At 44.3% G+C, this 23,731-nt stretch overlaps 1 protein-coding gene across 1 annotated transcript in view; it reads right to left on the bottom strand.

Annotated features, from left to right (window-relative positions):
- NUP210L (nucleoporin 210 like) overlaps window positions 1-23,731 on the bottom strand; it is an 87,211-nt gene that overhangs the window by 11,448 nt on the left and 52,032 nt on the right. Inside the window, exons 18-33 of the mRNA XM_081825541.1 lie at window positions 19,240-19,328; window positions 18,932-19,036; window positions 18,518-18,619; window positions 17,276-17,404; window positions 16,812-16,939; window positions 15,499-15,631; window positions 14,497-14,559; window positions 13,952-14,131; window positions 13,505-13,585; window positions 13,289-13,420; window positions 10,813-10,971; window positions 9,813-9,904; window positions 7,993-8,167; window positions 6,854-7,029; window positions 6,028-6,245; window positions 3,382-3,518 (exon numbers count right to left, since the gene is read on the bottom strand). Of these exons, the coding sequence (XP_081681667.1) occupies window positions 3,382-3,518; window positions 6,028-6,245; window positions 6,854-7,029; window positions 7,993-8,167; window positions 9,813-9,904; window positions 10,813-10,971; window positions 13,289-13,420; window positions 13,505-13,585; window positions 13,952-14,131; window positions 14,497-14,559; window positions 15,499-15,631; window positions 16,812-16,939; window positions 17,276-17,404; window positions 18,518-18,619; window positions 18,932-19,036; window positions 19,240-19,328 (2,099 nt within the window). The remainder of the gene's footprint in view (window positions 1-3,381; window positions 3,519-6,027; window positions 6,246-6,853; window positions 7,030-7,992; window positions 8,168-9,812; window positions 9,905-10,812; window positions 10,972-13,288; window positions 13,421-13,504; window positions 13,586-13,951; window positions 14,132-14,496; window positions 14,560-15,498; window positions 15,632-16,811; window positions 16,940-17,275; window positions 17,405-18,517; window positions 18,620-18,931; window positions 19,037-19,239; window positions 19,329-23,731) is intronic.

The raw sequence follows: 23,731 nt of genomic DNA, 5'->3' as shown, positions 1-23,731 counted from the left end.
TCTTCTGTATTTTTTTTTAAAAGACTTATCCACCTCTTTGAGAGAGAGAATTCAGGAGTGGGGGAGGAGCAGAGGGAGAGGGCGAGAAGCAGACTCTGCGCTGAGTACAGAGCCTGACTCAGAACTCAGTCCCACAACCCTGAGATTACGACCCAAGCCAAAATCAAGAGTCAAACGCTTAACTGACTGAGCCACACAGGTGCCCCTCTTCTGTATTCTTCTTCTTTTTTTTTTTAGATTTTATTTATTTATTTGAGAGAGAGAGAGCATGAGCAGGGAGAGGGGCAGGAGAGCAGAGAGAAGCAGACTCCCCACTGGGCAGGGAGCCCGATAGTGGGCTTTGATCCCAGGACCTTGAAATCATGACCTGAACTGAAGGCAGACGTTTAACCTATTGAGCCACCCAGGCATCCTCCTCCCCGCCAAATTTTTTTTTTAAGCTGTACATCCAGTCACACGCCTCCCCCAGGCATGTCTGGACTCCAGGAGCACTTCTGACATGTCACTTGTAAAGCAATGGTCATTTATGTTGTAGTTATTTAAACTGTCTACATGTAATTATTTCCATCACCACTAGACTGTGAATTCCTTACAATAAGGCACCAGATACCATGTGGGCACATACTGGGCAATTTACTCATCTATAAAATTGGGATAATACTTTGCAGGGTTGTGAAGATTAAAAGTGAGTTATACTGGATGTAAAATCAAAATTTAAAAGAACAGATGCAGGGGCGCCTGGGTGGCTTAGTCATTAAGCATCTGCCTTCGGCTCAGGTCGTGATCTCAGGGTCCTGGGATCGAGACCTGCACCGGGCTCCCTGCTCGGCAGGAAGCCTGCTTCTCCCTCTCCCACTCCCCCTGCTTGTGTTCCCTCTCTCGCTGTGTTTCTCTCTGTCAGAAAATAAATAAAATCTTTAAAAAAAAGGGTAATGATTGAGTACTATCTCAGTTCAATTTATTTTAAAAAATAAATAAATCTTGGGGCGCCTGGGTGGCTCAGTTGGTTAAGCGACTGCCTTCGGCTCAGGTCATGATCCTGGAGTCCCGGGATCGAGTCCTGCATCAGGCTCCTTGCTCGGCAGGGAGTCTGCTTCTCCCTCTGACCCTCCTCCCTCTCATGCTCTCTGTATCTCATTCTCTCTGTCTCAAATAAATAAATAAAATCTTTAAAAAAAAAAAATAAAAAATAAATAAATCTTTAAAAAACAAAAAACCCCCACAAAAAACAGATGCAAAATGCCAAGCCAATAGTAGATGCTCAACAAACGATAGCTGTTACATTTGAGTAATGAAAAGAGGAACAAACAGAGGAGGGAGACCCAACATGTATTTAAGGGGAAAGAGAAAAGGCTTCATCAAGCCAATCCTTCACTTGTTCAACCATTTCACCTACTAAAGGATGTTGCTTCAGCAATTCTCCCTACTCCTACATCACATTTTCCCTTCTCTACTAAATCATTCCTAAATCATTTTTTCTCCCATCTCAAAAAATGATCAACAAAACAAAAATTTGACTACAGTTCCTCACAGAGCTGTCTTATGCCCACCATCCACACGTCCTCTCAATTCTCCAGACTTCCGCTCCCATCACTGCACTGAAGCCACTCATCAAAGTAACCACTCTGTACTGCGAACCTGTTAGTCTTTGTTTTCAGCTTACCTATCAGTAACATCTGACATGGCCGATCACTCCCTCCCTCCTTGAAATACAGGGATCCCTCCACTTTTCAAAAATTTGCATTAAGCCTCATCACTTTTATGAAAGACATTAATAAGTGGTTTCCCTAAGGAAAAGAAATCCAAAGAAGATTTTTACTTTTACAAAAAAAGGTAAAAAGTAAAAACAGCATTCAGCATTTGTTTTGCAGCAAGCCATTTACAGAGGCAGCGTGCACCCCAGGCCTCTTCCTTGGGAACCACACTCAGCAGCTTAGCATTCAGCCATGTAGCTTTTCTTTCGTTAAGATTTTATTTATTTATGAGAGAGAGAGAGAGAGAGTGAGCACGACTGGGAGGGAGGAGCAGAGGGAGAGGGACAAGCATACTCCACGCTGAGCACGGTGCCAGACGCAGGGCTCGATCTCAGGACCCTGGGATCACGATCTGAGCTGAAATCCAGTCGGATGCTTAACCTACTGCACCACCCAGGCAGGCGCCCCCAAATGATGGCAATTCTGTCCTTTTAGTTATTGAGTCAAAACCCTGAAGTCATTTTTTTTTAAACTTCAAGTCATTCTTGTTTCTCTCAGACTTAATAGAATCTGCCACGAAATTCTATTGGCTCCACCTGTAAAGTGCACTAGACTCTGACCAGCTTCTCCCCGCCTCCTCTGTTAGCAGCCTGGGCCCCGGTCCCCACCATATCTCACCTGGATCGCTGCGAGAGCAGTTTCCCAGCTTCAACCCTTGCCCCTACGGTCTGGTACCACCACGTTTGGGGGGGTTGGCACTGTTTTATTTATTTTTTATTTATTTTTAAATTTATTTTTAAAGATTCTATTTATTTATTTGAGAGAGAGAGAGACAGCGCATGAGCCAGGGGGAGGGGCAGAGGGAGAGAGAGAAGCAGATTCCCTGCCAAGCAGCGAGAACAATGCAGGGCCTCGATCCCAGGACCCTGAGATCGTGACCCGAGCCAAAGGCAGATGCCCAACCGACCGAGCTACCCAGACGCCCCTGATGTTGTTGTTTTAAAAATCATGTGCAGCTGAACAGGATACATGTGTATGACTATACCCCGATACATAATTAAAATATTTTTTAAAAGATTTATTTATTTATTTATTTGAGCAGGGAGGGGCAGAGGGAGAGAGAGAATCTCAAGCTGACTCCCTACTGAGCACAGAGCCCGACATGGGGCTCAGTCTCACAACCCTGAGATCATGACCTGAGCCAAATCGCTGAACTGACTGAGCCACCCAGGCGCTCCACCACAGTGATATTTTATTTTTTATTTTTATTTTTTCTCGCCCCACCTCCCCCACAGTGATATTTTAAAGTATAAATCACACTAGTCATCCTTCTGAAACTTTTTTTTTTTGAGGAGAGAGCGAGCAAGCAGGGGCGAGAAGCAGTGTAAGAGGGAGAAGCAGGCTTCCCACCGAGCAGGGAGCCCGAAGCGGGGCTCGATCCCAGGACCCTGAGATTATGACCCGGGCCGAAGGCAGATGCTTAATGACTAAGCCACCCAGGCGCCCCTTATTTATTTATTTATTTTTCCTTCTGGTTAAAAATCCGAATCACTGTTTAGCTTTGTGTTCCAAAGTTTTCTGGCTGGCTTTATATCTGACATGTCAGTAGATTTCTTTTCCTGGGATGTGTATTCTATATGCATATCCCCAAATATGGAAATAGTCACCCTGGCCTCATTAGGGTTACCTCTCGATATGTTTTCACCACTCCTGGGATGTCATGAAAAACTGTTGTTATTCCTGGACTTCTGGCCACTCCCACTCCAGTGCCAGTGTCTGTCTGTAGAATGTTGTCAGCAGAAATCATCCATATCCCAGGTTCACCTAGGAAAAGACAAGAGAAGGCACTTGGTCACAACCTCTGATCTAAATGGATGGTCACTCTAACGTTATTCAGACTCTGTATCAGTAGACCATTCAAGCATACAGATATCTCTTTCTAGGAGGAACATCCAGCTTTGAAGATAACTTTATTTTCTGAATATCAGGCTCCCCTTTATATACCATCATACCCACAAAATAAAACAAGGATTACTGACCTTCAGAATCACAGAAGGAGCTACTTAGTTGGAGAATATAACTGTTCTTAGGGAAAAGGAAAAACTCTTTTTAACACAGGGATAACTCTCTTTCAGCTACTAATGGATATCAGCAGAAGACTGTGAGAAGGTGACAGCTGGTAGGAGAGAAGGTTTGTTTGCTTTGGCTTAAGTCTCAAGGTGGCAGAGGAATGCTACCTTGAATTTAGGTTAGAGTACTAATCCTGGCATTTGGTCCTTTTGCTTCCTCATTCAAAGTGGTATAGATTTAGGATGTCCAAGTATTCCAGAATGGAAGATAGAAGTACAGTCCTGACAAAATCTAGCTGAAGAGTCAAGTAACAGTGTTCTTTCACTGACAAGAGATTAACAATCATAAGATTGTAACTCTGTCAACCCTAAAGCAGGTCTAGCTCAATGGCCCTGGGTCCCTGGGTCCAAATCCAGATCTGAAGGTCAGTAATCCTTGTTTTATTTTGTGGGTATGATGGTATATAAAGGGGAGCCTGATATTCAGAAAATAAAGTTATCTTCAAAACTGGATGTTCCTCCTAGGAAGAGATATCTGTATGCTTGAATGGTCTACTGATACAGAGTCTGAATAAGGTGAGTTAGTGGTGGTTGCTTGCAAATCAGTCGTTACAGGATTTGGGGATCTGACCTGAGCTGAGTGGACTCCCTCTGAATCAAGCCCTAAATATATCGAATCTGGCCCCATGTCACATCACTATACCCAGACACATGGATCCAGTTCCCAGAAGAGGTCACAGAGCCACATACCACCCCCATCCAATCCTACTTGGATGGATTATTTGGATGCACACACCCAGGCAGGGTACACTGCTTTGGAATATGCCTTCTGTAAACCCAGAGAATTAATACTCATTTCTTAACCAAAGACTGATGTCCTTGCACTCAGTAGTACTTCCTAGGGCAGAAATCCTTTGCTGATCAAGAGTATAGTTTAGCCCAGTACAAGGCCAAACCTTATTACGGGGATGATATATTTAAGAGTTAGGCCTTCAGATGTCCCTCACAAAACAGTGTACTCACAATTGGTTCCTAGAACTAAAGCCTTACTGCATTTTCCTTCATTCTTTACTGTTGTTCAATTTATCAATTACCCTCCTTCAGAAGCTGGGAATAAGGTACCCACACCACCTACATAATACAGTGAGCTATGCGATCAGGAGATGAGTGATCAATATTCCTAGAGAGGCCCTCAAGATTTTTTTCTTTTTTAAGATTTTATTTTTGGAGGCACCTGGGTGGCTCAGTTGGTTAAGCATCCAATTCTTGATTTTGGCTCAGGTCATGATCTCAGGGTCCTCGGATCAAGCCCCACCCTCAGGCTCTGGGCTCAGCAGGGTGTCTGCAATTTGATTCTCTCTCTCCCTCTGCCCCTCCCCCCACTACACTCTCTTAAATAATCTTTAAAAAGGGCGCCTGGGTGGCTCAGTTGGTTAAGCGACTGCCTTCGGCTCAGGTCATGATCCTGGAGTCCCGGGATCGAGTCCCGCATCAGGCTCCCTGCTCAGCGGGAGGTCTGCTTCTCCCTCTGACCCTCTTCCCTCTCGTGCTCTCTGTCTCTCATTCTGTCTCTCAAATAAATAAATAAAAATCTTTAAAAAAAATAATAATCTTTAAAAAAAATTTTTTTAGAGTCGATTTTCCTTCTCCTCTTGAAACTTTTTTTTTTTTTAAAGATTTTATTTATTTGTTTCAGAGAGAGAGAGAGCATGAGAAGGGGGAGGGTCAGAGGGAGAAGCAGACTCCCTGGTGAGCAGGGAGCCCGATGTGGGACCCTGGGATCATGACCTGAGCCAAAGGCAGTAGCTTAACCTACTGAGCCACCCAGGTGCCCAAGTATTTTATTTTTTTAAATAATCTGTACACCCAACATGGGGCTTGAACCTACAACCCCGAGATCAAGAATCCCATGCTCTGACTGAGTAGGCCAGGTGACCCTAGGCCTTCAGATTTTATTTTTTTATTTTTTATTTTTTAAAAGATTTTATTTATTTATTTGAGAGAGAGAATGAGATAGAGAGAGCGCATGAGAGGGGGGAGGGTCAGAGGGAGAAGCAGGCTCCCCGCCGAGCAGGGAGCCCGATGTGGGACTCGATCCAGGGACTCCAGGATCATGACCTGAGCCGAAGGCAGTCGCTTAACCAACTGAGCCACCCAGGCGCCCCAGCCTTCAGATTTTAAATCGTTTCGAAAAAATTATCTAAGGGATGAGTTGCTTTCTCATCCTGTCAGCTGTGAGGTTAAGAAAGGGAAGGTATCCAAACCATTGTGGTTGAGGAGGTGAGTCCTGAAGCAGATGACATCTCCAACAAAGGTGAGCTGGGTGTCTGGCTCAATGGCATGCTCCACAGCAACAGGGACGTAATCTGCCACACCTGGGTGCCTCCGGTCCCAGATTCCCAAAAGCGTCACTCCTGTGTTCACTGCCTGGGCCACGTAAGTATAGTTCCTATTCCCTGGCCCAATAAGTAGCAGGTCATCTCTGAAAGGAGATAAGAAAGTAGCAGGTCATCTCTGAAAGTTCACTGTTAGGACACAGTTCTGGGAGCAGAGCTGATCACAGCATTTTCTATTCAACAGCTAGAAGGTTCAGAAGGAATTCTATGGTGGAGGGCAAGCAACAAGTGGCCAAGGGTCAGGTCTATTACCTTTATATACAGAGTACCCAGTAAGACCCCCCCCACTTTTTTTAATTAAAAATTTGTTTTCCAGTATAGCTTTTTTTTTTTAAGTAGGCTCCACGCCCAGCGTGGCTTGAACTCACAACCCTGAGATCAAGACCTGAGCTGAGATCAAGAGTTGGATGCTTAACTGACTAAGCCAACCAGGCACCCCAGTACAGCTTTTTGATAATAATACTCCTACCAGCTCCCTATGGGGGCTTTTTGTGAACTAGGGCTTGACAGATTGAAGACACCCTGAAATTCTTCTTCATTAAACAACTAGCACCATTCTGGTGTTTCCCATCCTAATGAAAAAAAGTAAAGATCAGATTCCGAGTAGAGAACATTGAGAGGCATTTACTGGATAACCCTAGCCTATCTGCACAATTTCTACCACAATATAGACATCATTCCTTTGATTCCACACCTGTTCAGAGCCAGATGAAGCTGGGTGTTGTGTGTGTGGAATTTCTCTCCAATGCTGTTATAAAACTGGACGACGAAGGTGAGAGACATGCCCACAGGAAAGGCGGGCAGAGTCCTCCCGTGGGCTGCATACAGCTTGGGTTGGCTGCTCATCCGCACATATGTCACTGGCGCCACCTGTGGGCAGGAGAAGGGCCATTGGAGAGGAGCTGCCGTAGATTCTGGAGTCCTGACCTGAGATGACTTAAATCAGAGCTTAGTAAGAAATACGACAGTACAGTAAATGGCTCTTGAATTATTAAAGCTAAGAGAATGTGGAGAGAAGTTGGAGCTTTCTTTTTAAGATTTTATTTATTTGACAGAGACAGAGATAGCGAGAGCAGGAACACAAGCAGGGGGAGTGGGAGAGGGAGAGCAGGCTTCCCTCAGAGCAGGGAGCCCGATGTGGGACTCGATCCCAGGACCCTGGGATCATGACCTGAGCCGAAGGCAGACGCTTAATGACTGAGCCACCCAGGTGCCCCCTTTTTTATTTTTTTTAAGATTTTATTTATTTGACAGAGATAGCGAGAGCAGGAACACAAGCAGGGGGAAGTGGGAGAGGGAGAAGCAGGCCCCCCGCTGAGCAGGGAGCCCAATGCAGGACTCAATCCCAAGACCCTGGGACCATGACCTGAGCCGAAGGCAGACACTCAACTGACTGAGCCACCCAGGTGCCCCATGGAGAGAGAGAATCTCAAGCAGACTCCATGCCCAGCGTGGAGCTGGACACAGGGCTCGATCTCACAACCCTGAGATTATGACCTGAGCTGAAACCAAGAGTTGGATGCCACCCAGGCGCCCCATGTTAGACTAAATTTTTTAATTCTAATAACAAAGCCTAATTTTGATAGCAATAGTTCTACCCTCTCCCACACCCTTTTGCCAACACTGCTCAGAAGTGTAACAATTTAAGGCTAATCCCTCTTATAACAAGGCTTCTAAAGGCCACTTTTGATGGCTTATACCCATGTCAAGATTGTCCTCTTATCTTACAGTTCGTTCTGACCTCCAGGGAAGTTCCTAGTTCTTAAACCAGGAAATCTGCCTCTTCAGGCCATGGTATTCCTTTTATTTTTTTGAGTAAGTTCCTGAACTCACCTGAACTCCAGTTATGGTTGTTTGGTTGACTCCAAAAGGTTCTATAGAAGTGACTTCCAACACAGCAGTACCTGCAATGGAACCAGCTTTCAGGAGCCCTTCGCCATCCTCCTCGATGACAGATGAATTAGGGAAACACTTGAGAACACGGGAACTCACAAAGGCGGCCCCTTCCCTAGGGAACAGATGGAACAAGTGGCATCTCTTGGGGGCTCTGACCAGAAAGAAAGGATATTGCCAGGATTACTGTTAGAGACTTACTCAGGAAACCACTTGCCATTCTCCATGTTGTGTGCTTATTTGTTCCTCAAGTAAAAGTCTGCCTTTGGATTATGCCTATCTCTTTAAAAATCACATCCCATCACATATTTATCATTAAAAAATCATTCAGCTTGGGGTGCCTGGGTGGCTCAGTTGGTTAAGGGTCTGCCTTTGGCTCAGGTCATGATCCCAGGGTCCTGGGATCGAGCCCCACATCGGGCTCCCTGCTCAGCCAGGAGTCTGCTTCTCCCTCTGCCTCTGCCCCTCCACCCTCACTCGTGCTCCTCCTGCTTTCTCTGCTCTGTCTCTCAAATAAATAAATAAAATCTTAAAAAAAAAAAATAAACAAAATATTCAGCTAAAAGGATTGAAAACAGATATTCAAACAAATAGTTGTGTGTGAATATTCATAGCAGCATTATTCACAACAGCCAAAAGGTGAAAATAACCCAAATGTCCAACAAAAGATGAATGGATATACTAAATATGTTATATCTATACTGTGGAGTAGTAGTCATTAAAAGGAACAAAATAGGGGCGCCTGGGTGGCTCAGTCGTTAAGCGTCTGCCTTCAGCTCAGGTCGTGATCCCGGGGTCCTGGGATCGAGCCCCGCACCGGGCTCCCTGCTCCGCGAGAAGCCTGCTTCTCCCTCTCCCACTCCCCCTGCTTGTGTTCCCTCTCTCGCTGTGTCTCTCTCTGTCAAATAAATAAGATCTTTAAAAAAAAAGGAACAAAATAGGAGCACCTGGGTGGCTCAGGTCATGATCTCAGGGTCTGGGATCGAGCCCCGCGTCAGACTCCACGCTTAGCGGGGAGTCTGCTTCTCCCTCTCCCTCTGCCCCTCCCCCTACTCATGCTTGCTCTCTCGCTCTCTCTCTCTCTCAAATAAATAGGTAAAATCTTAAAAAAAAATAAAAGGAATGAAATATTAATACATGCTATAATGGGAAGGAACCTAGGAAACATGTGAACTGAAAGAAGCCAACACAAAAGGTCACATGTTGTACGATTCCATGTAATAAATGAAATACACAGAAGACTTAAATTCACAGAGAGAGATGATGAGTGGTTGCCAGAGGCTGAGAGGAGGGAAGAACAGGGAGTGACTGCTGATGGGTACGGTCTCCTTTGATGGTGATGAAGATGGAACTAGACAGAGGTGACGGTTGCACAATACTGTGATGTACTGAATTGTCCGCTTTAAAATGGTTAATTTGGGGGCACCTGGGTGGCTCACTTAAGCCTTCGGCTCAGGTCATGGTCCCAGGGTCCTGGGATCGAGCCCCGCATCGGACTCCCTGCTCAGCGGGAAGCCTGCTTCTCCCTCTCCCACTCCCCCTGTTTGTGCTCTCTCTCTCTCTCTCTCACTGTCTCTGTCAAATAAAAAAATAAAATCTTTAAAAAAATTTTTTAAATGGTTAATTTTATGTAACATGAATTTCACTTCAGCTAAAAAAACTTATTTGTGGGTTAAAAAAATAACCTAGAAGGCAAGAGTTCTTTCCATATTCCTAAGGGTAAGGTTGGAACCTAGCCTGCCCTTCCCCACTCTCCTCACCTGTTGGTGTGGAGTCTGAGCTGGGAATTCATGGGCATCAGAATTTGCTCAGGCTGGCACTCTGGAAAGAACAGTTGGAGTTTCTCAAACACCTAAAGTGAGAAAATAATGTCTTCCTCATTTCTGGAAAAGACAAAACGATGACCTTTGCTCGCATATCAACTACAAATCAACGTCCACCTCACTTCAGCTTAGCCTGAGGGTCCACGACACTCTTTTCCAAATGAGCCAGACACTTAAAACGCACCTTGGTATTCTATAGAATACAAATCTAATATTAGCCCTGCTTCTGACAAAGCTACACTGACCAACCACATCCTCTGTATCACTTAGATATTAGGTATAAAATAATTTTGAAATTTCTAATTTTAGCTCTGGTAACCTGAAAAGAGATTTGAGAACAAAAACTTATAATAATAAATTAGCTAGTCCTAGTAAAAAGCTCTCTCCTCTACCCCTCACTGAATCAGAGAAACAAAACCAAAATAAAGGAAAAAGATAGAAAAAGAAAAAAAAATTAGTCCTAAATTCAGAGGTAGAGAAACTTATTTGCCCCCCACAAATGATCATTTTTCTTTTGAACACTAAAAACAACAGGGCCAGTTAGCTTTCAGCCTCAGAACACCTGTAGAAACCAACCATTCATGCTCTTACACCTTACTGGAAGTTAGGGTTAGATCTCCTCAGTGGATGGTATCATAATATCTATGTTAGGCAGAGCAGCTAAGAAACGAACCCCTCTTTAGTTATTATGGTTTCATATCCTGTGTTTATTGTGTGGGGAGTTGAGGGGAGTGCATGTTCTTACAGTTTCTAGTATCAATACTTATATAGATGCAATTAGCAAGAATGACAAAGATCTAGAAGCTATGAGCCTATCCTAGGGCTCCCTCTAGCAATTTCTCTACCTCTATCCAGACAAAGCTCCTCATGGATGATAAAAGAATATAACCTTCTTCTCCTTGATACGTAAAAACAAGATTTAGGTTTGGGACCTTACCAGGATCTGAACTTCATCAGACAGTTCCAACAAATTCCCCTCAAGCTGCCCAGAGGAACTGTTCATACGGCGGACAGTGACTTTGATACTGGTGCGACCAGCTGCTTTTGTGTGGACAACCATGGCAAAGTTATTCTCTACTGGGAGCTGTAGGAAAACCTGGAAGACAGTTAGGAATGGATTAAGAAATATTCATTAATAATCACTGTGCCCTTCCCTCTGTGTTGTTATGATAAAGAAAATGTATGCTAGATAGATCTGTATAAAATAACTAGAGTACCAGGGATTATTTTCATAGTTATTTCTTTTCATATTCCCAGCAACACAGTCACCCCTCAGGTAAGCTCTGTGTATAGCACTCAATTAATTCTGGCAAGCCTCTCTGACAGTCTCATGTTATCTTGAAGTCAATCCATTCACAGGAGAATGAAAATGAAGAAAGGGGTTTCTAAAATGGCTTCAGAGAGTAGAACTTGAATTGGGAGAAGTGAGACAATCTACCCCTGGAGTTCAGAGTGGTAGCAAGGAAGGAAGAGGACAAGAAAGGAGAGCTATTTCAGGATTATGCTCACCCTAGTGGACCATCTCCCTACTGCTTCCCCACCACTCTGGCCCAGACTGGATAAGGCCATCGGGAAGGCAGGGCCAACGTTAAGACACATGTTGGAGTAGACACCTGCCTACCTTTGGGGCACTCATTTCATGCCCTCTTTCTCCTGCCTTTTTGCTGTCCAGAGCCTTCAAGACCTTTCTTCCAGTTCTCTTGACTCCAGAGTCCCAAGTTCCAAAATCACCTTTCCCTCTTCCCCTACAGAAAAATTCCCATTTCCTTTATGCAGATCTCAATCAATTGTCTGGAAGGAAGTCTTATGCTAAAGAACAAGTGGTTTAATAATATGTTTGATCCAAGTGAATCTCTGAGTGTTGACACCACATGCAGGAGACCTCCATGTGGGGCCGGCTCAGCTCACCCTGCAGGATCTGAGGCAGGAAGAGAAACTCTGTGTATGGCTCTCAATCACTTTTCCTAGAGACAAGAGTTGGGCTTTAGATAAAATTGGAGGAAGGGAGAAGTAGAACAGATGCTAAAGGCCTATGCCAGCCCCTCATTTCATACAATCTCTGTTTGCTAGTCAAGAAAGAGAGCTGAATTCCTGTGCAGAACTCTGCCAAACTAAGTACAGTTCCATCTCTCCTCAATTCTGAGTATAAGCAGGCTCAGGGAAGTCCACAACAGATAGAAGACCCAAACACCAGAGTTTCCCTAGACTACAGATCTAGGATATTTTTAGAAGGATTACAAATAGATTTTGTAACTTTTTTCAGACTTCTCTTTTCTTTTTAGCTGGCTCCAGAAATACCTAATTAATTCTAGCTCCTGTAACCTCTCTGTTCTCTCCCAAGATCTACCTCTAACTCTATTCTTGTGGGCACTGAGTCGTGACCTACTGGGTAACTTGGCTGCAGGTTCCTTCTTCCTAAGGATCTAGGCAGCTGCCACTGTCCCCAGACCACCCTGGGTGGGTTCTCTCAAACTGACCATCCGGTAACAATATTGTAAACGAGGTAAAGTTAGCCTGTAGCATCCCCTGCCTCCCTCCCTCCTCTCTCTAATTCTTTTTCAGGTTTCTGAATAAGGCTTAATGCTGTGTGCATTACGACATCAGAACTATTTTCACTTATCACAGAGCATAAGCTCACCTCAGAGCTACCGCAGGTTCAGTGCCAGGCCACCACAGTAAAGCAAATGTTGCAATAAAGCGAGTCAAATGAATTTCCTGGTTTTCCAGTGCACATAAAATTTACGTTTACACTATACTATTAGTCTATCAGGTGTGCAATAAATAGCATTATGTCTAAAACAATGTACATATCTTAACTAAAAATACTTTATTGCTAAAAAGTGCTAACCGTCATCTGAGCTTTCAGTGAATCATACTCACTGATCAATCACAGGTCACCATAACAAATAAAATAATAGTGGAAAAGTTTGAAATATTATTAGAATTACCAAACTGTGACACAGAGAACAGAGTGAGCAAATGCTGTCAGAAAAACAGCACCGACAGCCTTGTGGTTGCCACAAAGCTTCCATTTGTAAAAACATGCAATATCTGTGAAGCACAATGAAGCAAAGCCCAGTACAGTGAAGCTTGCCTATATATATAGTTTGTATTCATAACGTGTTACTACTACTCGTGGAACATAGTCAAATGCTCATAAGTCAATAGTAAGGGAAACACTGTTTTTGAGAGCTCCTTCCAGCAAAATATATTAAAAATTACATAGCATTACCTGAGTACTCAAATTGAATTCTTCATATGATTTGTAGGTTTCCAGAGTACACAGAACAAGGGGAGGAGATAAGTAGTAACACTGTGTAGTTTAGAAAGTAAAGTCAGTCTCAAACTTGATGAAATAAGGTAAATTACTATCAATGTCCCTGAGATGATATAATAAACAGACACATTTCTACCTCTGAATGCCTGGGTACTAGATCCAATACATCCCTTTTGCTCATGGACCAGTGGAATGTGAGCCCAGGGTTGGCATTGCTGAAGGAGAAAGGGGTCTGGGTACTGGTCACTCCCATGACGTAAACTGGCATCTGAAAAGAAGAAGGAGTGCTGTGCTGGATGTCCTGCCCAGCTGGCATTACCAGAGTACACCGAGACAGAGCCACCGTACTGACCTCAGTTGCTGCGATGAGTCGAGTAGCAGCGGCAAGGATCCTAACAGCCCTTAGCTGAACCACTTCAATGTGCACTTCATCCTGCTCAACAGGTAGAAGCAAGCTTAGGCTAAGAGGGAGTGTCTGTGCAGTGGACAGAGGATGCTTACGATAACTAGTTTGTTGTTGTTTGGGGCATTCAACAAAAACAATATGCCACAGATGTGTTTGTTTTTGTTCCCTGAACAATTCCTTAAGGATAGGGACTAAGTCTTGTAACAATGCCAAATACTCTGTGGGGTTTTTCCCTAAAGATTACATATATCCCATGCTTGGTTAAGAGAATGCCAGGTAAGGGACTCAAAGGGTTTTTCTGAGCTGCTGACACCCTCCTCCTCACCACCCCACATGCCCCAATATGGTTCCCAGATGGAAAAGTGGAAGCAGAGCAGAGCAAAGAACCAATACCTGAGAAAACACAATGACTTTGCCAGTGTCTTCATTTACTGTCTGGATGGTGCCATGGACCACAGCTGTGCCAACTACCTTCCCTGTAACCTGCCCCCTCCTATTCACAACAGCCACAGTCTGGTTACTGATAGAGAAGTGAATGATAGATTGGGGCTGGGGGCCACCTTCAGACATGACCTGGAATTTAAACATGCCAGTAAATGAAGGAACATGGGGAGAAATCACATCTCTTTTCCCAACATTTCATCCAAGCAATTTGACCTCTTAGCCTCCCCCACTTCCCAACAGACATATCCCACATCAACTCAAATGCAGAAGAAACGCAAGTGCCACATATGATCTATGGGGTTCCCAGAGGCAGGTTATACCCTGTTCATTAGGGGACAGGAAAGGACTAATTTTCTTTTTTATCAGATCCTGCTGTACTTGGCTGGGAGTAGACAAGAGGAGGCCAATAGGAAGAAGGGGGTGCGTGTGTGTTGGGGTCGGACAGAGCAGGGTGAGGAGAAAGGGTAAATCGTATTTCCTGACTTTGAGATCACCTGCATCATGTTAGTTGGAATCAGTGTCATTTTCTCTGGAACAAGTCTGAATGGAGGAAACACCTTGAAGGAGAAGACCAAACAGAAAACAGGGACGGACTAGAACCAATTTCATAACAAATGATCATGCAGCTTATTCTAAGGAAAAAATCCTACACACAGACATGGATTTTACTTCATTTATAAATATAAATTTTATTTATAATAGCAAAAACTTATGAGAATGCTTAAAACTTATACGTCCACTCATTGGAATAAAAGTGGTCATTAAAGTTATGTTTATAATTATCTTTCTTTTTTACTTTTTTTCAAACATATATAAAAGTAGAGAGAGCAGTATAATGAACTCTCGGTACCTATTACCCAGCTTCAACAACTGCCAACACAGGGCCAACAATGAACTTTTAATGACATAAAAAATACTATTGATATAGGATTAGGATGAAAAAAGCAGTATGATTCATCTATGTTAAAATACGCATGGGGAAGAAATGAAGGATTATTAATAACGAACGGTTGCCTCTAAGTAGTGGAATTATAGGTGATTTTCTTTTTTTTTCTTTTTTTTTTTTTTTTAAAGATTTTATTTGTTTATTTGAGAGAGAATGAGATAGAGAGAGAGCATGAGAGGGGGGAGGGTCAGAGGGAGAAGCAGACTCCCTGCCGAGCAGGGAGCCCGATGCGGGACTCGATCCCGGGACTCCAGGATCATGACCTGAGCCGAAGGCAGTCGCTTAACCAACTGAGCCACCCAGGCGTCCCTATAGGTGATTTTCATTCTGCATCTTTATTATTTCTTTTGCTTTCCAAATTTTCTACAAGAAATGTATTACTTTTATACAGAAAAACAAAAACCTAAAACAAATTACGTATTGTTTCAAGAGTTAGACAACTATCATTTTACTTAGTCAAATAATTTTTAACTTATGCAAAATAAACAGAAAAAGATGAATAAAGCTAAATAAGATGAAGTATTAATTTTGGATGAGATAATTTCCTTACCTCAATCTGGCGAGGAGCCGATGTGAATTTCCTCCCCATCTTGTCCCTGGCAATAGCCACAAGTGTGGTTTGCCCAATAGAGACAGCTCGAAGGATATAATTTTCAGAGTATTCATCCTGTTCCTCCATTAGCCTGCAAAGACATAGGTGTTTTTAGGTAAGAAAGATTTGATTTTGGGGCACCTGGGTGGCTCAGTCAGTTGAGCGTCCAACTCTTGGTTTTGGCTTGGGTCCTGGTCTTGGAGCCATGGGATGGAGCCCCTTGCCAGGCTCTGCACGGAGTCTCCTAGTCCCTTTCCCTCCCCCTAAAGTCCCTCCCAAAATAAATACATAAAATCGTTTAAAAAAAAAAAAGATTTGATTTTAAGAGTAGCCAGTTATGCTTCTTTCTAAGATGCATAACATTTTCTGTTCATTTTAACTCTAGTTAAAGGGAATTGCCAGAAAATAAATTTCCAAAGTCAAGACAAAGTTCATGGCAATGGCAGGAAGCTCCTGAAGGCGAAATACTTGTTCTAAGGCCCCAGAGGATTAAGGGCAACATAAACATAAGACTGGCAAAACTGCAAATACTAAAGCACCTTGGAATTTCTGTATTCTCCTTTTGCAGAGGGAATACCAGCACCTCTGCTTCTAGATAGATTTTTGAAGGTCCTCCATCCTGAAGCACCCTAGAGGATACTATCCAAGGAGAAGTTTCATAAAATGGAAATACTCACAAGACACGTGAGTTTGTCCCTAAACAACCGTTCTGAGGACGTGGAAGGGGTACTTTGTAGAGAGCCGAATATGGCGGGAGACTACGGGCCCAAAGAAGAAAATCCGGGGCGCCTGGGTGGCTCAGTTGGTTAAGCGACTGCCTTCGGCTCAGGTTATGATCCTGGAGTCCCGGGATCGAGTCCCACATTGGGCTCCCTGCTCGGCGGGGAGTCTGCTTCTCCCTCTGATCCTCCCCCTCTCATGCTCTCTGTCTCCCATTCTCTCTCTCAGATAAATAAATAAAATCTTAAAAAAAAAACCTGGTAAAACCAGGGGCGCCTGGGTGGCTCAGTCGGTTAAGCGACTGCCTTCGGCTCAGGTTATGATCCTGGAGTCCCGGGATCGAGTCCCACATCGGGCTCCCTGCTCGGCGGGGAGCCTGCTTCTCCCTCTGACCCTCCCCCATCTCGTGCTCTCTCTCTCTGTCTCATTCTCTCTCTCAAAAAAAAAAAATTTAAAATAAAATAAAAAAAAGAAGAAAATCCGAAGTAACGCAGGGACACTGACTCTTGATGTTCCGCCTGGGGAGAAGGAAGTGTTGAGGTGGTACTCACGTCAGGGTGACGATGGCAGAAGCCAACTGCAGTTTAAGCTCCATGTTTCTGAAGTATTTATTTCGGAATGGGCGTTTGGAAGAGCCAAGAACCCTCACAGTTACTAACACAGTTTTACCTATTTCAACCTAGTAGTTAAAAAAGAAAGGTAATTTTAGTAGAAATGTCTCATTCACCAAGTACAGTCTAACTAACTCTTTGAGGGTGACAAACTGTGCTGAATGCTCCTGGTCAGCCTTTTATCGAAAAACCTACTCTACCAGTGCTAATTTATCTGCTCTTCAATACTCTATTCATCTTATAATGTTGGAATGTTGTCCTTTAAGGACAGGTATTTCCATTAACATCACTGAAGGTCCTGCGGCTGCAAGCACAGGAGCCACACAGACTATATTATATAAAGTGAGGCTACAGGGCAAGCATGAGGCCTGCTTCTCTGATGCGAAACTGCAAACGTCTCTCACCTTATCAATCAGATCAAGTTCCAGCTCTTGCATGTCTGACACCCTGAGGTAGGCCACTGCTGGACCCAGGAAAGCCAAGCACAGATCGTAGACCTCCAAGGTGAAAAATCCAGGGTGTACTGGAACTAACTAGAAGGAAGACTACGGCAGCTGGATAAGGAAGCACACATGCTCCAAACATAATCAAAGCAACTATTTTCATTCAAAGCACAAAATAGAACAACTTACTTCCTTTCTGATGGGAACTGAGAGGTCACATTACATGTTTCAGGCACAGCACAATACGCACCCTTAACAAATATTAACTGATAAAGAGCAAGGTTTAAGTTGACTGAATTCAAGCAGAATCCAACATACATATCCAGCTTCTTAATTATGAATAAGGAAGGGATTTCATGAAGAAAGCCCAGTCCATTTATGCTGAAATCACCAGTGGGGGAGGAAGCATGAGAACAACCTGGTTTTCTGTCACATGCTGCAGATCCTGCCCCGAGTAGTAGGTACTTTCACACCCTGTGCACAGTGCTGCAATCTCCCCCCTCTTAAACATTATGACCTTTGAGCTCTTAGAAGGAAAGAAAATATACACATATGTTAATAGAAGGTATTATTTTAATTACTAAAAGTCAACTAAAAGCAAATCCCTTGGCATACTGATTACAAAGACAGCTTAATATATTGAGTTGTCATATCCTGGCTAAAAACACCATATACTCAAGTTATGAAGTCAACAGTACAACTAATTATCCACACTGGGGCACCTGGGTGGCTCAGTCATTAAGCATCTGCCTTCGGCTCAGGTCATGGTCCCAGGGTCCTGGGATCGAGCCCCACATCGGGCTCCCTGCTCAGCTGGAAGCCTGCCTCTCCCTCTCTCACTCCCCCACCTTGTGTTCCCTCTCTGTGTCTCTGTCAAATAAATAATCTTTAAAAAAAAAAATTATCCACACAGTTCTGTGCTTTGAAATTTATAGAAATGAACCTTCTTTTCATGGAAAGCTTACAATTAGATGTCTTCTACACTGTCTCAGTTCAATCAGAAACAAAAATTGCCCAGCGAGTTGAAGGAAAAAAAAAAAAAAAAAGCTTGTTTTGGGTTGGAGAATCTATGAAGGTTAAAAAATGAGGCAGATGTTAACTTTTATAACAAGTCTGAGACATACAATGGAATTTTTCTAATCATTCTCGTAAGGATGAACTTTGACCTGAGACTATCAACTTGGGACTATCTCTAAACCTCACCTGGACAGAGCTTTCTGCTTCCATGTAAGTGACGGTGACAATGTCCTGCTCACTGCTGTTGACCAGAAAATAACCAGATCCTTCCACAAGGCTAAATATCTCCTATGGAAAGATCAGACACAGAACGCTCCATTCTCTTTGGTTTTTAAATAATTCAGAGAAAACAACTACTACCTACTTAAGGAAGAGTATGGGATTAAAAGATTAAGGTCAATGGACCAAAGACAAACTATGATTATTACAGTATTACGACAAAGGATATTGCACCTAATTATTACACATATGTTACATATGCTTATCAGTGCTTTTCAACACATAAGTGAGCTTTTTTTATTGCCATACTATTAATCTCAATAACCTCATACTCGTCCCCTCCAGTCAGACCCCATTTAACTAGACCCCTCCAACTTTCACCTTCACATCGGGGTGGTTATAGATGGTGGCATTCTCGGGCAGTACAGTTACATCGTCCACCAGAAGCAGCTCCACAGCTGCAGATCTGGGCAAGTTGGAAAGTTTCTAGAAATGGAGAAAAACCACAAAGATAAGCATAAACTTTTAACTCCTCAGCTGAGAGAAGATTCCAGTGTTCTTTCACATGCCAAAGATAACAGAATCAGAGAGGTGCACAGTTCTCAGATTTACATTAGTTATAAGTGATTTTTGGTTTTTTTAAAGTTACAAATGAAGAGCCTTAAATTTCAGTGATTTCTATTTCTTACCTCTGGACTTTTCTTCTCGGAGTAGCCCACAAAATTGACTCCAATGAGTACAGTCCCTTTTAACTGATGTACTTTAAGGACCTGATGACCTGGAGACATGAGAAACGATAAGTGGAGAATACAAAAGTGTCTCCAGAAAACCAAATTCTGCCCTAATTTTTTCCAAATGATGTTCTATTGCAGGAAGAAAAAAGTACTTTGTGGGGAAATACACAAGAAACAGAAAACTTGAGTTTTTGTGTTGACTGCTATTATATTCCTATGTGACTCTGGGCAACAGCTTTATTTCTCAGTTTCTTTATTAAATGAGGGATTGGGCCAGGCAAAATCTAAAATTCTTTCCAGTTCTAATGGTCTGTGGGTCCAAACACAGACTGACAACAGTGTATGGGGAAATTTTTGTTTGATTTAAAAATTGGGACTGAGGGGGTACCTGGGTGGCTCAGTCAGTTAAGCATTTGCCTTCAGCTCAGGTCATAATCCCAGGGTCCTGGGATCGAGCCCCACATTGGGCTCCTTGCTCAACAAGGAGTCTGCTTCTCCCTCTTCCTCTGTCCCTCCCTGCCCCCTGCTTGTACTCGCTCGCGTGCTCTTTCTCTCTCTCAAATAAAATCTTTTTAAAAAACATTTTCTTTATTTGTTTGTCAGAGAGAGAGCACAAGCAGGGGGAGCGGCAGGCAGAGGGAGAGGGAGAAGCAGGCTCCCCGCTGAGCAGGGAGCCCGATGTGGGACTCAAATGCAGGACCCTGGGATCATGACCTGAGCCAAAGGCAGACGCTTAACGACTGAGCCACCCAGGTGCCCCTTCACCTGCTATTATTATTTTTAAAGATTTTATTTATATATTTGACAGGGAGAGAGACACAGCGAGAGAGAGAACACAAGCAGGGGGAGTGGGAGAGGGAGAAGCAGGCCTCCCACGGAGCAGGGAGCCCGACGCGGGGCTCGATCCCAGGACCCTGGGATCACGACCTGAGCCGAAGGCAGACGCTTAACGACTGAGCCACCCAGGTGCCCCTATTTTGTTCCTTTTAATGACTACTACTCCACAGTATAGATATAACATATTTAGTTTATCCATTCATCTTTTGTTGGACATTTGGGTTGTTTTCAACTTTTGGCTGCTGTGAATAATGCTGCTATGAATATTCACACACAACTATTTGTTTGAATATCTGTTTTCAATCCTTTTAACTGAATATTTTTATTTTTTTAAAGATTTTATTTATTTATTTGAGAGACAGAGCAGAGAAAGCAGAAGGAGCACGAGTGAGGGTGGAGGGGCAGAGGCAGAGGGAGAAGCAGACTCCTGGCTGAGCAGGGAGCCCGATGTGGGGCTCGATCCCAGGACCCTGGGATCATGGCCTGAGCCAAAGGCAGATGCTTAACCAACTGAGCCACCAGGCGCGCCAATAAATAAAATCTTAAAAAAAAAAAATTGGAGTGAGAAATAAAGATACGGCCCTTCAGGGCCTTTCACTATTCTAAACTGTCCTATAAATGCGAACGTCACATCTTGTCCACTTTATTTACTTATTTTTTTAGGATTTTATTTATTTGAGAGAGAGAGAGAGAGCACAAGCAGGGGAGAGGGAGAAGCAGGCTTCCCGCGGAGCAGGGAGCCCGACGCGGGGCTCGATCCCAGGACCCCGGGATTATGACCTGAGCTGAAGGCAGACGCTTAACCGACTGAGCCACCCAGGCGCCCCTCATCTCATCCACTGTAAACGTATTCCACATCTGAGCAAATCAAACTCCTTCAACTAGTGTTTGAAACTTTCTATAATCTGACCCTGTTTTACCTATTCTTTTTTTTCTTCTTTTTAAAACTTTAACATAAATCTGCCACTTAAGTCAATTCTTGTTTTATCCTCAACACAGTAGAATGACCATGCCTGAATCTGTGACACAGTTACTCAGGATGCTCCATCCATCCATCCATCCATCAACAAAGATTTACTGAGGGGCTACTATATGCCAGGTCCTATGCCAGGTAATTAGGGTGCAGAGATGAAGAGGAAAACACAATCCTTGCCTTCCAAGAAGCCCGCAGTTTCAGTGTGGTGACTGAGCTAAGCAACTGGCACCACACTGCATGCTGAGTGCTCTTAGAGCAGCAGGTACAGAGCACAGGAAAGGAGTACCTTCCTTGGATTGGTAGTGTAGGGTTACAGGGAACTCACAGATGGCGAGAGGAAAACTTCAGCCCAGTGACAATGCAAGAAAAGGAAACATAAACACATGAAAGGAAAGAGGTAAGAGAAGCCTCGTCAGGGCTAAGGCTAAAAAGTTGTTGAGTGGGGGTGCCCTGCTGGCTCGGCCAGAAGAGCATGCAACTCTTGATCTTGCGGTCATTTTCAAGCCCCACACTGGGTGTAGAGATTACTTAAAACAATAAAACCTTAAAAAAAATTTTTAAATAAATAAATAAAGTTGTGGAGTGTGAGAAAGATGTAGGGTATACATGGGTAATAACAGCAGGTGAAGGGGCACCTGGGTAGCTCAGCCGTTAGGCGTCTGCCTTCGGCTCGGGTCATGGTCCCGGGGTCCTGGGATCGAGCCCCACATCGGGCTCCCTGCTCAGCGGGGAGCCTGCTTCTTCCTCTGTGCTCTCCCTCTCTCTCTCAAATAAAATCTTGGGGCACCTGGGTGGCTCAGTCAGTTAAGCGTCTGACTAATGATTTCAGCTCAGGCATGATCTCAGGGTCGTGGGACAGAGCCCGTTGTAGGGTTCCACACTCAGCATGGAGTCTGCTAGAGATTCTCTCTCCCTCTCTCCCTCCCTCTCCCCCTGCTCATGCTCTCTCTCCCTGAAATGAATCTTAAAAACAAACGAAAAGCTGGGGCACCTGGGTGGCTCAGTCGTTAAGTGTCTGCCTTCGGCTCAGGTCATGATCCCGGGGTCCTGGGGTCGAGCCCCGCATCGGGCTCCCTGCTCGGCGGGGAGCCTGCTTCTCCCTCTGTGCTCTCCCTCTTTCCCTCTCTCTCTCAAATAAATAAAATCTTGGGGCTCCTGGGTGGCTCAGTTGTTAAGCATCTGCCTTCAGCTCAGGTCATGATCCCAGGGTCCCGGGATGGAGCCCCATATTGGGCTCCCTCCTTGGTGGAGAGCCTGCTTCTCCCTCTTCCTCTGCCTGCCTCTCCCCTTGCTCGTGCTCTCTCTGTCAAATAAATAAATAAAATCTGGGGCGCCTGGGTGGCTCAGTTGGTTAAGCGACTGCCTTCGGCTGTCATGATCCTGGAGTCCTGGGATCGAGTCCCACATCAGGATCCCTGCTCAGCGGGGAGTCTGCTTCTCCCTCTGACCCTCCTCCCTCTCATGCTCTCTGTCTCTCATTCTCTCTCTCACAAGTAAATAAAATCTTAAAAAAATTAAAAAAATAAAATCTTTAAAAAAAAAAAGAAAAAGAGGTCCAAATTTGTCCTTTAAAAAGGTAATCTAGACAGTAGTGTGGAGGACAGATTAGAGGGCAGCACAGACATAGGGAGGTCAGCCAGGAGGCTACTGTGGTAACATGGGACAGATATGGTGAGGACACAGTGATGGAGTTAGAGGAAGGGATGAAATGAGAAAACAGAAGAAGCACTGATGGTATCTGGTGGTTGATTGTTACAGCAAGTAAGGAGCTTCTCTTTCCTTGCTACCATTTTTTTTTTTAAGATTTTTAAGTAATCTCTACACATATTGTGGGGTTCGAACCCACAACCCTGAGATCAAGAGTCGCACGCTCCACTGTGTGAGCCAGCCAGGTGCCCCTCCTTGCTGCCAGTTTTTACACGAAGTGTACCATATTGTTGGTATTAGAGTATTATAGTATTACATACACATGAGTATTATGCTGCCAGGTTCTCTAGCTAAGCTCTTAGACTTGTCCTGGGGGTGAGCTCCCTGTGGGTGTGGAGAAGGCTGAATCTTATTTCTCCTCTAAGTGCTCATGCCGAAACTTAAAAGTTACCCTCTGTACCTCTTTCTTCTTCACCTCTGGGATGGCTCTGTGGCAGGCTTCCATGTTACTGGCCTGCAGTGAACCATGCCTGCTGGTACCCATGCCCCTGAGCAGTGCCTGTCCACCCTGAGTCGGTTTTGGCAGGTGACCGCTTCGGTGAATCGGCAAATGTGATACAGGCAGAGGACTGAAGACTGATGACACGTGCTGCTGTCTCACAACTCCTGCCGGTGCCTCTGGTCCCCTGTCAGATCCGTTCACCTGACTCTGCTCACTCTGTTTCCCTTTCTGCCGCCCCTTCAGGTCTCAGCGTAAATGTTACTTTCTTGGGCAGCCTTCTCTGTTCTAAACTAGGTCAGGTTCTCTGCTATAACTCTTTTTTTTTTTTAAGATTTTATTTATGGGGGTGCCTGGCTGGCTCAGTCGTTGAGCGTCTGCCTTCGGCTCGGGTCACGATCCCACGGTCCTGGGATCGAGCCCCGCATTGGGCTCCCTGCTCTGCAGGGGGCCTGCTTCTCCCTCTCCCACTCCCCCTGCTTGTGTTC

Source organism: Leptonychotes weddellii, chromosome 6 (assembly GCF_054177405.1).
Source record: "Leptonychotes weddellii isolate Sample4059 chromosome 6, ASM5417740v2, whole genome shotgun sequence".
Classification (NCBI taxonomy): domain Eukaryota; kingdom Metazoa; phylum Chordata; class Mammalia; order Carnivora; family Phocidae; genus Leptonychotes; species Leptonychotes weddellii.
The sequence above is the reverse complement of the archived record's forward strand: the minus strand, read 5'-3'. Positions and strand labels throughout refer to the sequence as shown.